This window comes from Silurus aristotelis, assembly GCF_946808225.1.
Source record: "Silurus aristotelis genome assembly, chromosome: 1".
In the NCBI taxonomy this organism is placed as follows: domain Eukaryota; kingdom Metazoa; phylum Chordata; class Actinopteri; order Siluriformes; family Siluridae; genus Silurus; species Silurus aristotelis.
Window position 1 is genome coordinate 39,272,396 of NC_139574.1, and position 14,103 is coordinate 39,286,498.

Sequence of the window (14,103 nt, forward strand, 5' to 3'; positions counted from 1 at the left end):
ATTTGGCACATGTTTTTACGCTGGATGCCCTTCCTAACGCAACCCTCCCCATTAATCCGGGCTTGGGACCGGCACTAAGGCTTGTGCAACCCTAATGGCTGGGGTTGGTTCCCTGACCAGGGATCGAACCCGGGCCGCAGCGGTGAGAGCGCCGCATCCTAACCACTTGACCACCAGGGAACCTAATGAATCTCTTGACAATACAGACAGAATTGAATATTATTCTCTGTAAGAAACAGCTTCCTTCTTACCTCCTACCAGACAGCCAAGACTTGTACAGAATACAGGAGATGATGGTCACATGCAAGGAGTGCAGTACCTGCCAGAACTTCCTGTAGTTCCTTAAGTATTGCTGTTGGCCTCTCAGTAGACTCCCTATCAATTTATTATTATAATATTTAAATTATAAATGATGACCAATAACGCTGTGCAGATCTATTATATATTTTATTTATTTATTTATTTATTTATAAAGACATACATTTCTATAATTAGAATCTATAAAAGATTATTTGGCTTTTTTTTGGACGACAGGAAGCTGATCTGACTAATGCAATTGGTGACCGCTGGGGGAACGGGCTTTGTGAACTTTTGCTGCCATAATTGCAAAGTCTTGAGAGTGGCTTTGGGGTTGCTGGGTGCAAGATCATGACTGGCATAGATTAATGACAGCTGCACCTCCCACGGCATATCTGCACACAAGATACATGATAAAATTAGAACTTACTGAAGCACTTTCTTTATAATAGAAAACTAAAATTTATAGAATAAAGATAAAGATTGATAAAGATTTGATGATTTAGTAATACAGTACCTTCCAAGTCTTTTTGTGTCCCAAACTCAATAATGCGTTTTGTCAGATTTTCCACTGATGCTGCCAGGTTCTCCTTAAGGCCTTGTTGGCCAAGTCGCCCTGTTTGAGAAGGACAAAGACCATGAGTGAAAAACTGAAAAATCCAGAAATAATGTGCTCCAAAACAGGATTTACAGTAAACTTACCAAGTAGCCTGATAACTGCTGCAACAGAGACGTTTCTAAACTGCCTTCGCTTTGTTTGTGTTTCCAACAGCCATGTGTTCAAGATCAACCAAACTCTTTTTCTATTAAATAAAAAATTGGATATATTAAGTGTTTTGTAGCAGTAACTGATTGACCAATTGTGAGTTCATGCAACAAGAATGGCAAATATTTCAGCCACTTGATTATTGAGACACACACTGTCTCATATGAGTCTCACATTTGTAGGACTGTAATCTATCAAATGATTATTATTTTTGAAACTAGAAAGCTGGGAATTAAACACGATGACGCAGTTTTGCACTCAGTACCGAATAACATGGGTGTCGGTCCACATCCAGCCCAGTTGTGCACAAAGAAGATCCAGACTGAATACGTAGTCCCAGGCGGTAGGACAGAGATCATCACCATACCAGCGGCTCTTCTGGAATGTCAGACGTTTGTCTTCCAGAAGAGCGTTCAGTGTGCTGGTGATGGTGCTGCAGATGTTTCCAGGAGGAACCTGGCAGAGAAAACATCTTTTCTTCAGTTCATTAAAAAGATGTTTACAATAATATGGTGATGATGGAAAGGTCACAACCAATCACAATTGCAGATCTTTAGAACAGGGAGGTTGTGCTCTAACTGTGCATTCTGCTCTTTATGGTTATAACTCCATTTATTAACACTAATATAAGGAGGAGTTCTAGAAAATGACCTCTGAATGACAGATTTTTAAATAGACATGTGAAGTAGCACACTTTACTATAGGGTTTATGTATCAGACAGTAGCAGGGGTAAATACTGCTCTAGAATAGTACATGAGTATGCAGTTTGAGGCTTTTGTCATCAGCAGTGTCATTAAGAAATGTCATTTACAGTCGTGTTTTTTTTCTCTTTAAGAGAAGTGCAGTCTGAGGCATTCTCTGCAAATGGTCATCAGCATTAACTCACACTAATACAAAGAATAATATCCCTAAATAGTGACTTGTAACACAAATTGTGAAGCAAAAAAACGAATTAGCTCCACTAGATTACACTGAGACTTGGGAATCAAAACTAGTTGTTGACTGTTGTTGTAGTTGTTGACTGTTCTGATGACTGTGTTGATAAGAATCAGCTACTTACCCTATCCCAGTGCAGATATTTGCTGAGCAAGCATAAAATGTCTCCGTCCGCTTTCATTTTGGTCACGATGTGTATGGCTCTGCATAAAGGGCCGTCATAGGAAAAAACACATGGCCATGCTGTCACCATGACCATTATTAATTTAGGGGCTTCAGGAAAGTCTGCAAAGGAAACAAAACAATACCACAGACTTAAAATACACTGTATAGAGAGAAATACAAAACCAAGAACAAGACACATTTTGCTTCTTTGTATCATTGTCTGAATCATTTTTAGTAGATATGTAATGAAATGTCAATATAATCTCACCTTCTTTAAGAAGTCTGTAGGCGAGGGCGTGCACTTTATGAGTGTCTCCTCTCTGCTGACATAAGACTACATAAACCCGACAGAGAAACTGCAGGACGTTATGTGACATAGACTTTTTCTCTGCCTTGATCTTGTCCATGATGACTGTCAGAAACGTCTCCGCTAAAGACTAAATAAAGCAGAAGAAAAGGATCATCCAATATCCAACTAAATCAAACATGTACTCAAATCATGTATATAAAACTATTAGATGTGTAGGAAAACTACTAGGCTTTGTTTAAACCAAAACCTGGAGTAAACGTTTTTACACCACAAACCAAATCTACTGCTCATTTTAACAACATCAGGGCACTAAATGAACTTTTACAAATGAGAAAACTCAAATCCACAGCTAAACAATAAAGTTGTTTGAATTTTGTGCACACTAAATAAAACAGAAGATAATAACTGACCTTGTTTACACAAAACACAGATGTGACCGATTTTTCCTCATCTGTCAGACCAGGAAGTTTACATCTCCCTTTAAGTAGTGCAGAAACCCAGTTAGTAGATAATAAATCATAACTGGCATCATGAAGAGTTTCCAGTGCACAAGCGATGAGGGATTGTGTTTTGTTGTGTTTGTGCTGTGCAGCATCGATTCGAGGTCTTTTAGCAGTCGTGGGTTGTGACGTGTCTGATGCAGTTCTCTTTGCTCTCGGGTTTGTCTGGGTTTGATTTCCTGCGATGGGATATTTGAAATCAGATACACGCAAACACAAACACATTAAATGTATTATTTTATATTTTATATACAATAACCAGAATTTATACTTCACTTTGTAGGATAAAGAAAAATGTGACCATATTAAGATCTTCGGCTGATTAACATTCTATCATGAATGACTCCTAATTACAGCTCAATGTGAAGTAACAGGTTCAGCTGACGTTGTTTGCTGCTGTTCATGAAGCCTTTGGTGTGTGTTTTTTGGAAGATGTTGATCTTTCTCTAGTTCCACGTTCTCTTTATTGTTTTGCCCAATTTATGGTGACGGTATTTGGATTACGATCTGGATTTATGTGCCTGTTTATTTATTAGACATCATTTTAATCTGAATTTGCAGCCACTCTTTTTATCATTACAGGACAGACATCAAGGAACAAAGATTCAAACTGTCACTGACAAACACCCTTCCAGAGAGACGTATATTATTTCCTTATAGAACATAAAACATGACTGTTAAACATTAAGGGTTATTAGGATGGTGAAAGAAATTTGCATTGTCGACTCTTTTTTCATTACATACAAAACAAACAACTGGCCTCGCTGTTCCAATACTTTTGGAAGGGGAACGTACATACTAGCTTTAGCACATGCTAAGATCGAATTGTATCTTCTCCAGAAAATAGTTTACAACAAGTCACATTTAAATACCTTTGTCAGCTTTCTGCTTATTGTCAGTTTGAGTGAAGGAACTCTTTGTCTCTGCAATGACAATCACCAGTTTATTACATTTTCAATGCAAATACTTTACACATCAAAATATACAGAACCTCAGATAGATTATTGTACTACCTTTGTTCAACTCGTTCTTGAGTTTTTTCTGTTAAGGTTCAAAGACAAAAACCAGAGACAAGACAAATGGCATTTAGTTTCACTTAGTCACAGTTCTCACTTAAAGTTTCATTATGTCTGCATTTGAAATCAAAAGAAGGTACCTCCATTAAGCAGATGATTTTCTCGAGACTTCTCATTTTGCACTTCAGCTCTTGAATTTCCAGATGTTTACTGGTGTTTTCGGCTGTACAATAGTTAACAGAATGATATGAAAAGGTGCTCAGATCACACTAATCACATTATATGTTTATTTGATAGAAATGAATCATGCAGTAATAATGTGCTTTTACTGTCTTACACACTGAAAGCAGAAACATTCAAACTATACACACCTTTAAGTGCCAGAAGCTGGTTTTCAATACCAGAGTTCCTTTGGAAAAGAAAAAGAAACGTTCAGATAGAACACGATGTTCATTGGCACTTTATCTGTAGGATGATTTTGTTTGCAGACATTTACATAAATTAAATGTGACGAAATCATGTGACATGAACAATTCTACAGTATAGATAATATATTGGGGGGGGGGGGTTTACAGAAAAAATTATTAGTAAAAATAAAGTATAAACAGTAAAAAAAAAATTACTTGTTTGTGTCTGTGTTCAGCATCTTTAAACTTTTCGAGTCTACAGTCAGTTTCTTTTTTATTTTAAGAAAATTACCCACACACAGTCTTAATTGTCAGCTGTCCAGAAAAATGGCGGTGTGTGTACCAGTTTCCATGGCAAAGAGGGCGTGGCTTTGGGCCGTGTACTTCTGTCTCGGTCTCCATTGATTTGTTCGTCATGGAAAATTGATGCACCAATCGGGGACGCGGACGCTACCAGAGAGGCGGGGCTTCTGCGTTGCATACGTTGCACAGTATTTGTAATGATTTTGCATTAATGTTATAATATCTGATAGCCATTAGAGGGCACTCTCGTGCTGCATGTGGGTGTGTTTGCAGTGTGCAGAGTAAACGAGTAAAAAACGCTGTGCAGTCATGTCTCCGGTTCTTTCTGCGCATGCTCCGAACTTAATGGGATAATATGTGTTTTATAACATAATGATGCAAACATAACAGTATTTACATTCATCACATTACTGTGCTGGAAAACAATACAAATTAAATAAAAAAGAAGAAAAAGTGTAGAAGAAGAAAAGCGGGACAAAGACAGAGGTAATGCGATGTAATGAATGGTGATGATCATATAAATAAACTCAGTTTAGTAAAAGTTTGTGAACAAACTTTATATTGGTCCAGTTTTTAAAGTTTATTCTAAAAGTTATAAATAGTGTAATAAGTGGACAAGAAATATGAGTTGTTCATGTCACACAGATTTTTTATTTAGTTTTTTTTATTTCACTTCAGTGTCATTACAAAATAGGTTTAAATTTGTCGAGATTTTATTTGGACAAACATATCGGACAAAAGAAATCAGCAACATATATTGGTCATCCTGTATCAGTCGACCTCTAGGTGTGAGTTTAAATGATATGCTCAGTTGTATGTATGAGATAATTGTAGTCTGGACGGTGAGACGCCACTAAGCGTTAATATTATAATAATTACACTGATCTATTAGAGACGCTTATCAGAAAAGTCCGAATCAAATCCACTCACAAGTGCAGCAGATTCATGTGATGTGAAATAAAGTCCTAATGGCAGCAGCATTATACAGTCATATATATATTTCTATAAAAGAGCTCTGATACGGATTTCAGTCTTTAAGAAGAACATCTTCAGAGGGGTTTTTTCTCGTCCTGGTATCATAAGTGTAGATAAACATAGGTTGTGTTTAATTGACAGCCCTGATGAAGTCTGATGACCTGAAGAGGGTGGAGCTGAGACTTCAGACAGCAGACGGACTTCTGAGGAGGAACATCAGCATCACACGAGAGGTTAGAGGTCACCCAACCTGTAATTAATCCTGGAGGAATTAAGTGTGATTAGAGAGATAGTGATTTAAATGTGTTAATGCAGCTGTGTGTGTGTGTGTGTGTGTGTGTGTGTGTGTGTGTGTGTGTGTGTGTGTGTTACTGCAGTTATGATAATAATAATAAGAATTATAAGTATTTTGGGGGCTGTTCATCAACCATACAAGTGCTGGTCAGATTTGCAACGATGATGTAATTGATGACTTTGCAACAAACAAAGCAAGAAAGATCTGTTTTTAGGAAAATGACTTTGTAGTGAAAAATGTATTTATTATTATTATTATTACAATTTATTATTATTTATATTCATATTGTATTTATGTATTTATGTATTTATTTGTAAATGTATTTACTGTAAAGATAAAGTAAGTGCAGATTGTTGTTAGTTATTTATCTTTTTAGGTGGCAGCAGGATGGGAGCAGGTCATGACGTGGAAAGGAGACTCTCTGCTTGCAGACTTTCTGTGACGTAGCTTCCTGTGTTTGACTGTGTTTTTAAACAAACTTTACTATTTATCTCTCCTTTTTTGTGTGTCTGCCTTTGAGCACAGGTGAGGACTCGTTCGATGCCCAGCTGCGAGAGCGGAAAGCGGCGCTGGAAACATCCCGGGTGGACGCTCACTCGTCCCAGGTAAATTCCCGGGTTGAATCTAACGCTCCCAGCACCTCAACTCCACGTGTTTCTCTGCCCAGGCCCACGGACCCTGGATGCTGCAGCAGCGGAAGACACGAGCCAAGCCCCGGTCCAGGACGTCTCCCCCACCACCACCACCGGCCTTCGAGATCTCGACCGAGAACCGCTTCGCCCCTCTCCGCGAGACGGAACGTCATACTGTGATTCTTGGAGATTCCATCGTCCGGCATGTCCGCGCTACCGGAGACAAAGGTAAGGTGCACACTCGCTGTTTTCCTGGTGCTCGTGTTCTCGATGTCGCTGTGCAGGTACCCTCGATCCTGTCATTCCGATTCAAATCAGTCCGATTGAAAGATTTGGCGGTGGACTTTTTACATGAGACGTTATCTAAGCTGATGTGATGTTCACAATCACGACTTTGTGACGTGCACTTTGTGTATATTTTCTGAAAGGAATGATAAATGGGCCGATTCGAGATCTGATACGGATGCCAGGTGAAGAGGAGGTGGAGATTTGAGGAAGCACATTTTGTCCCTCAAGTATTGGGTCTTATCAACAGCATTAATCGTGTTAACGCATTTGCATGGAAGAATTTTTATTTTGTTCGGTTTATAAAAAGGTTCATGTCATGAATCCTCTTGTGCGAGTATTTTAATTATTTTTTTAGTCCGAATCTTGATGTTATTGTTATAATAATTATGGGAGTCACGTGATTAAGGAATGAACGATACGGACCAGAAGAGATGAGGGTGAGCTACTCATTCTGTTTATCATCATTTGTCCTTTAGCTGCCTTGTCATATTTTCATTATTGGAACTAATGTCAGAGTTCGTGTATGTAGACGTGTGTATGGGTATCTGCTTATTGGAAATGTACCATTTTATATTATTTCTGATCAAAGGAACGAAATGATCTAAAGAACCAAGTCACTGAAATGATGCCATCTTCCAATCACTAGCAGTGATCAGTAATACTGATGAGTGCCATACGGGGGCACTAATGCTTCGAGTAATACCAGGGAACGGATCAACGAATAAAAGAATGCTCTTAGCATGGAAAACGGTGTATTTGTGGCCCGTACACAATAAGATAGAAGAAAGACAAGAAACAAACAGCAATGATTAATAGACTGGAAAGCTTACCAAACAAAAGTCCAGCAGGGGGCGCTCTCCTCTAACCCGGGTGTGTGTTTCTACAGAGAAACACTACAGGAGCTCATGTAGAGTCGTGCCATCACCATCTCTGTGACGTAGCATCCCTGATTGGTGCAACAATCTTTTTAATCCACCAATGAAACGTCATAGTCAAATGTCATGCTGTCATAGTAACATGCAAACATTGTAAGTCTACTATTGAATTGATGGCCGTTGTTAAGATCAGACGTGGAAAAAGTGCATTAGAATAATCTTAGAGAATCAGCAGCGATGGTGAGAAAAAGTTTTTTTCTTTTTTAGTTTTGAGCTTTTAGCCGCTAATTATGCTAAAACTAACACTAATTCGGCTAAAGACATGTTAATGTGTGTGTGTGTGTGTGTGTGTGTGTGTGTGTGTGTGTCACAAATTCCTTACTCGATGTTTTTGTGTGTGGCACGGTTTAAATATAACAACAGTTTGAAAAAAGAATAACATACAACAACAAATTCAATAGTTTCGACAAAAAAATAAATCTACAGTCTCTACAGCATCAACTTGTGTCTCATCGTCTCTCTACATACCGTAGATGTGAAGCTTTGGCTTTTCCAAACTTTTTTTTTTTTTTCCTGCTTCATCGTTCCTTTACATTTCTCCTGAGTTTTCTCACTTCTCATGGAGTGAGAAAAGAAGAGAAAGAAGCGGATCATTAACTCTTTTGTTTACTGCAGTAGGAATGTTCACTTTAAAACTGCAACAACATACAGAAATATCCATCCTCATTTCTCTTCTTTTTCTTCTTCTTCTTCTTTCGGCTGCTCCCATTAGGAGTCGCCACAGCGGATCATCCGTCTCCATACCACCCTGTCCTCTACATCTGCCTCTTTCACACCAACTACCTGCATGTCTTCCCTCACCACATCCATGAACCTCCTCCTTGGCCTTCCTCTTTTCCTCCTACCTGGTGGCGCCATCTTCAGCATTTTTCTACCAATATAATTCATCTCCCTTCTCTGCACATGTCCAAACCATCTCAATCTCGCCTCCCTCACCTTGTCACCAAAACATCCTACATGTGCTGTCCCTCTAATAAACTCATTTCTAATCTTGTCCATCCTCGTCACTCCCAACGAAAACCTCAACATCTTCAGCTCTGCTACCTCCAGCTCCACCTCCTGTCTTTTACTCAATGCCACTGTCTCTAATCCATACAACTTTGCAGGTCTCACCACAGCCCTTTTAACTTTTCCTTTCATTCTTGCAGATACCCTACTATCACAAATCACTCCTGTCACTCTTCTCCACCCACTCCACCCTGCCTGCACTCTTTTCTTTACTTCCCTAACACACTCTCCATTACTTTGCACTGTTGACCCCAGGTACCTGAACTCCTCCACCTTCTCCACCTCTTCTCCCTGCAACCGCATCACTCCACTGCCCTCCCTCTCATTCACACACATGTACTCTGTCTTACTCCTACTGACTTTCATTCCCCTTCTCTCCAGCGCATATCTCCACCTCTCCAGGCTCTTCTCAACCTGCTCTCTACTCTCACCACAAATCACAATATCATCTGCAAACAACATAGTCCAGGGAGACTCCTGTCTGACCTCGTCCGTCAACCTGTCCATCTACACTGCAAACAGGAAAGGGCTCAGGGCCGATCCTTGATGCAGTCCAACCTTTACCCTGAACCAGTCTGTCGTACCTACTGCACACTTCACTGCCGTCACACTGTCCTCATACATGTCCTGCACCACCCTCACATACTTCTCTGACACACCTGACTTCCTCATACAATACCACAACTCCTCTCTCAGCACCCTGTCGTACGCTTTCTCTAAATCCACAAATACACAATGCAATTCCTTCTGTCCTTCTCTATACTTCTCCATCAACATCCTCAAAGCAAATAAGGCATCTGTGGTGCTCTTCCTCGGCATGAAACCATACTGTTGCTCACAGATGGTCACCTCTTCTCTCAGCCTGGCTTCCACTACTTTTTCCCATAACTTCATGGTGTGACTGATCAACTTAATTCCCCTGTAGTTACTGCAGGTCTGCACATCTCCCTTATTCTTAAAGATCGGTACCAGCACACTCCTTCTCCATTCCTCAGGCATCCTCTCCCCTTCCAGAATCATGTTAAACAATTTGGTTAAAAACTCCACTGCCATCTCTCCTAAACATCTCCACGCTTCTACCGGTATGTCATCCGGTCCAACCGACTTTCCATTCTTCATCCTCCTAATCGCTGCTCTCACTTCCTCCTAACTAATCCTATCTACATCCTGCTTCACCAACTCCACATCCTCCAACCTTCTCTCTCTCTGATTTTCCTCATTCATCAGCTGCTCAAAATACTCCCTCCATCTTCTCAACACACTCTCCGCACTAGTCAACACATTTCCCTCTCCATCCTTTATTGCTCTAACTTGCAGTACATCCTTCCCAGCTCGGTCCCTCTGCTTGGCCAATCGGTATAAATCCTTTTCTCCTTCCTTAGTGTCCAACCTCTTATACAGTTCCTCATATGCCTTTTCCTTGGCTTTCGCCACATCCCTTTTTACCTGCTGCCGCATCTCCTTGTACTCCTGCCTACTTTTCTCATCACTCTGTCGATCCCACTTCTGTTTTGCCAACCTCTTTCCCCTAATGCTCTCCTGCACTTCCTCATTCCACCACCACGTCTCCTTGTCTTGCTTTCTATTTCCAGATGTTACACCAAGTACTTTTCTAGCTGCCTCCCTCATCACTCCTGCAGTAGTTGCCCAATCATCCGGCACCTCTTTACCACCACCAAGCCCCTGTCTGACCTCTTCCCTGAACCTCACACTACACTCTTCCTCCTTCAGTTTCCACCATCTTATTCTTCTTTCAATCCTTACTTTCCTCCTCTTCTTCTTCGCCTCCAAAACCATCCTACAGACCACCATCCGATGCTGTCTAGCTACACTGTCCCCTGCCAACACCTTACAGTCTCCAATCTCCTTCAGGTTGCATCTCCTACACAGAAGATAATCCACTTGTGTGCACCTTCCTCCACTCTTATACGTCACCCTATGATCCTCCTTCTTCTTAAAATACGTGTTCACCACTGCTATTTCCATCCTTTTAGCAAAATCTACCACCATCTGCCCTTCCACATTCCTCTCCTTAAAACCATACCTACCCATCACCTCCTCATCTCCTCTGTTCCCTTCACCTACATGCCCATTAAAGTCTGCCCCAATCACCAATCGTTCTTTCCTAGGTACACCATCTACCACTTCATCTAATTCACTCCAGAATCTTTCCTTCTCCTCCATCTCACAGCCAACTTGTGGAGCATAGGCACTGATGACATTTATCATCATCCCTTCAACTTCCACCTTCACGATCATCACCCTATCAGAAACTTTCTTCTCTGGGACCGGCACTAAGAGTGCACTGGCTTGTGCCCCCCTAATGGCTGGGTTATCCATCCTCATTTCTTCAATTACACTAAATATTGACAAATATATATTCTGTATATGTTCTAGATCTGTATTGAGCAAGTATAAGAGAGAACATTAAATATGATGTCAAATGTAGTGACAGACATTTTCACGTTGTTCTAATCAACAGTATTCAGGGACCTACGTTCCTGTGGTGGTGAACATGACTGCGAGTTCTCCAGAAGAACAAATGCTGGTAATGTACAGTTCAAACACACACTGTTTTTCACACAGAATAAACTAAAGCCCATCACTACCTCATCACCTAAACACACTGTTCATTTAGATTTTACTTATGGCAGCCAAACGGCCTCATTTTGTAAACCCCTTGATCACTTACTCTGTCTTTAAGCAGAACTAAACGAAGAGGAATGAATGAAAAGTGGTATCCAATCTGCGATATTATTGGGGACCTGATTATGGTTCAGAACGATCTATAAAACATAACTGACTTCTAAAATCAGATTGTCAAAATCTCCATATAGAGGAATGTGAGCGCAACTGGCAACCGCTCTAAAAGGACCCGGCTCTGATTTGATTAAACAGAGTGAAGGTTATTCATGAAGTATATCAGAATTGTACAAATCAATGAAACTACTTACTCTATGAACTCTATTTAAACGAAATCATTACTGAGTTTGGACCAAAATGATATCTGTATGCTAATGTGTGCTAATCAGGAAATACGTTCTACCTACCTTTCCTAGCCTGACTTTAAAATCCCACCCCTGTCTGGCCTGCACTTCCTCCCCCTTACTCTGCCCTGTCTTTCCCTCCTGCATTGCCTGAGTTTATCTCACCCACATTACTTCACCTACATTACCATACCTAACTGTGCTATATGTAATGAGGCACACAGGGACAAGGTAGAGACTTGGAGGTTGTTCGATGTAGTTGTGGGAAAGGTCAGGGGTCATGTGTGTACCCTGGTGCTTTGAATTTGTCCCTGTGTGTCCTTTTATAGCTGCAAGTTTCAAATACTGTTTACGTTAACCTTCAAATAGCTTTAGCATTTTTGTGATTTTTATGCCAAACTTATATGCTGTTTGTGTTCCAGTATTATTACAGTGCTCCAGTACATGTGGTGCCTCCTCAGCAGTACTCAGTCCATCCCACAGGATTCAATACATGCTACACTGTACTCCCTGGACCTACTACCCCAACAAATGGTAAGTTGATCATGCCTTTCCAGTCATCCTTACAAAAAGCCTGGTTTTCTTGTAGGATGTTATGATCCTCACAGCTTACATGTTGGTCTTTAATTGAAACTGATACTGTTCTTATTAGTGTCGGCTGCAGGGATGTTCTACTATAATGATCAGGCCGTGTACAACCAGACTCCATTCCCAATGGTCCCTCCACTGCAGCAACATCCATCTACCAAGAGGAAGAGGAAAACGGTGCGTGTGCTTACTCTTTGTTTCAGTACTGGTTCATTTACTGAGTATATGAGCCTCAATTATTTTTTTATTTTTTATTTTTGACTCGTCTAGTCTGTGATTTAATTGCTACTGTCTCTGTTGTCTACAGATGAACAGCTTGAGAGTTATTCAGTAAAATCTGCTGCATTAGATGGCGCTGAAAAGTCTACCTCTTCAGCTGAGCCCGGTCCTGCACAAGCCGTCACACCAAAGCCAGATAAAACAGAGCCTGTGCACGTGCCCCCAGAGGTTCCAGCTTCTGCTCTATTCACCATCGATGAGCCGAAACAGACACAGCTCCTCGTCCTGACGACTCCCGATCGCTCAGAGAGGTGAGTTTAGGGATCGTCGCTGTCTCTGCACTGGATTTTAATTGGTCAAGATCTTTTACAATGTGACTAAATTAAACGTGTAGTCCAGCATTTTCCAACATGTTTTAATTAAGACGTATTGCAAATTGTTAAACTGTTGTGCATGTTAAACGGTGTTGACTACAAAAGTAGCCTAAAAGAACAAATCCGTACTTTTAGAAATAAGACCCGTACTTTTTAAATACGTTTTCTACAAATAAAAGAATTAAACATCTTTAAATTTCAATATGCAATATTATCTTTTGGTAATGGCGTATAAAAATCTCACATAATCCTTCCTTTTTCCCACAACTGCCCTTTGACTTTCATTGTAATCGAGTGATGAGTAACGTTTTCTGCTCGTCTCAATAAACTAGGAGGCATGTTAGCTCTTGGTTGTAGTTTTTGCACATGGACTACAAATACTGTAGATATAAACTGAGGTGCCAACACTGGAGTATTTCTTTAAATAACTATATATAAAGATAGAAATGCTGTCGTTCACTTCGGTGAATGTGTGAAACCTACATTTACACTACAAATTCACAGTAATCCTGGTGTTTTATTATTAATTGGGTGTGTTTGTGTGTTAGGATAAGCCAGAGCTCGCTTTCCAGCAGTCTGACTTTGACCTTGAGCCAGTCTCAACCACAGTCGAGAATTCCAGTGTGTCTCCTGTGATTGTGGAGCATCTGGCTTCAGCAGAAACACCAGCAGATGAGATCGAAGCGCAGGAAGCCGAGCCGCCGAAGAACGAACCCGAGCCCAGCTTTGAGGATGAAATGCACAGTGACTCCTACTTCTTCTGACTCGCACACTTCATCATGTTTTTCACTACTTTTCATGTCTGCTTTTGCTCGTTCCTTTCTCAGAGCCAGAGATGGAGAATAAGAGGATACAATATAGTAGAAACTTTCTTTTGAGCATCCAGTTCATGCCTGATTGTGTGCAGAAGCCAGAGGGGCTTCCACCCATACCTGATGTGGTGCTACACAAGGTAAGCCTCCTGACATGTGGGCTTTATTTGAAGTTTAAAACCAAATAAGGAATATTGTTTCACAGATCATTGCTTCACTCTCTGCTTTTACAGTGTAACCAAAATAAGTTGCCACCGGACCCACAGGGGCTCAGCTCCAGAGACTCAAA

At 40.6% G+C, this 14,103-nt stretch overlaps 3 protein-coding genes and 1 long non-coding RNA gene across 10 annotated transcripts in view; 1 reads left to right on the forward strand and 3 right to left on the reverse strand.

Moving 5' to 3' along the window:
- The window catches only part of LOC310725198 (uncharacterized protein), a 69,915-nt gene extending 57,329 nt beyond the window's left edge, over window positions 1-12,586 (forward strand). The window contains exons 3-4 of the mRNA XM_083539968.1: window positions 12,244-12,355; window positions 12,474-12,586. Coding sequence (XP_083396094.1) covers window positions 12,244-12,355; window positions 12,474-12,501 — 140 coding nt within the window. The 3' untranslated portion in view covers window positions 12,502-12,586. The remainder of the gene's footprint in view (window positions 1-12,243; window positions 12,356-12,473) is intronic.
- The window catches only part of LOC310724584 (uncharacterized protein), a 171,319-nt gene that overhangs the window by 32,374 nt on the left and 124,842 nt on the right, over window positions 1-14,103 (reverse strand). The gene's annotated exons all lie outside the window — the stretch shown is intronic.
- LOC310724568 (eukaryotic translation initiation factor 4 gamma 3-like) overlaps window positions 1-14,103 on the reverse strand; it is an 82,715-nt gene that overhangs the window by 28,903 nt on the left and 39,709 nt on the right. The window lies entirely within an intron of this gene.
- Window positions 1,347-2,491, reverse strand: LOC310735352. Its single transcript, XR_014536267.1, has 3 exons — window positions 2,434-2,491; window positions 2,125-2,285; window positions 1,347-1,519 (listed from the first exon to the last, which is right to left on the reverse strand). It is a non-coding gene; the product is annotated as an uncharacterized lncRNA (long non-coding RNA).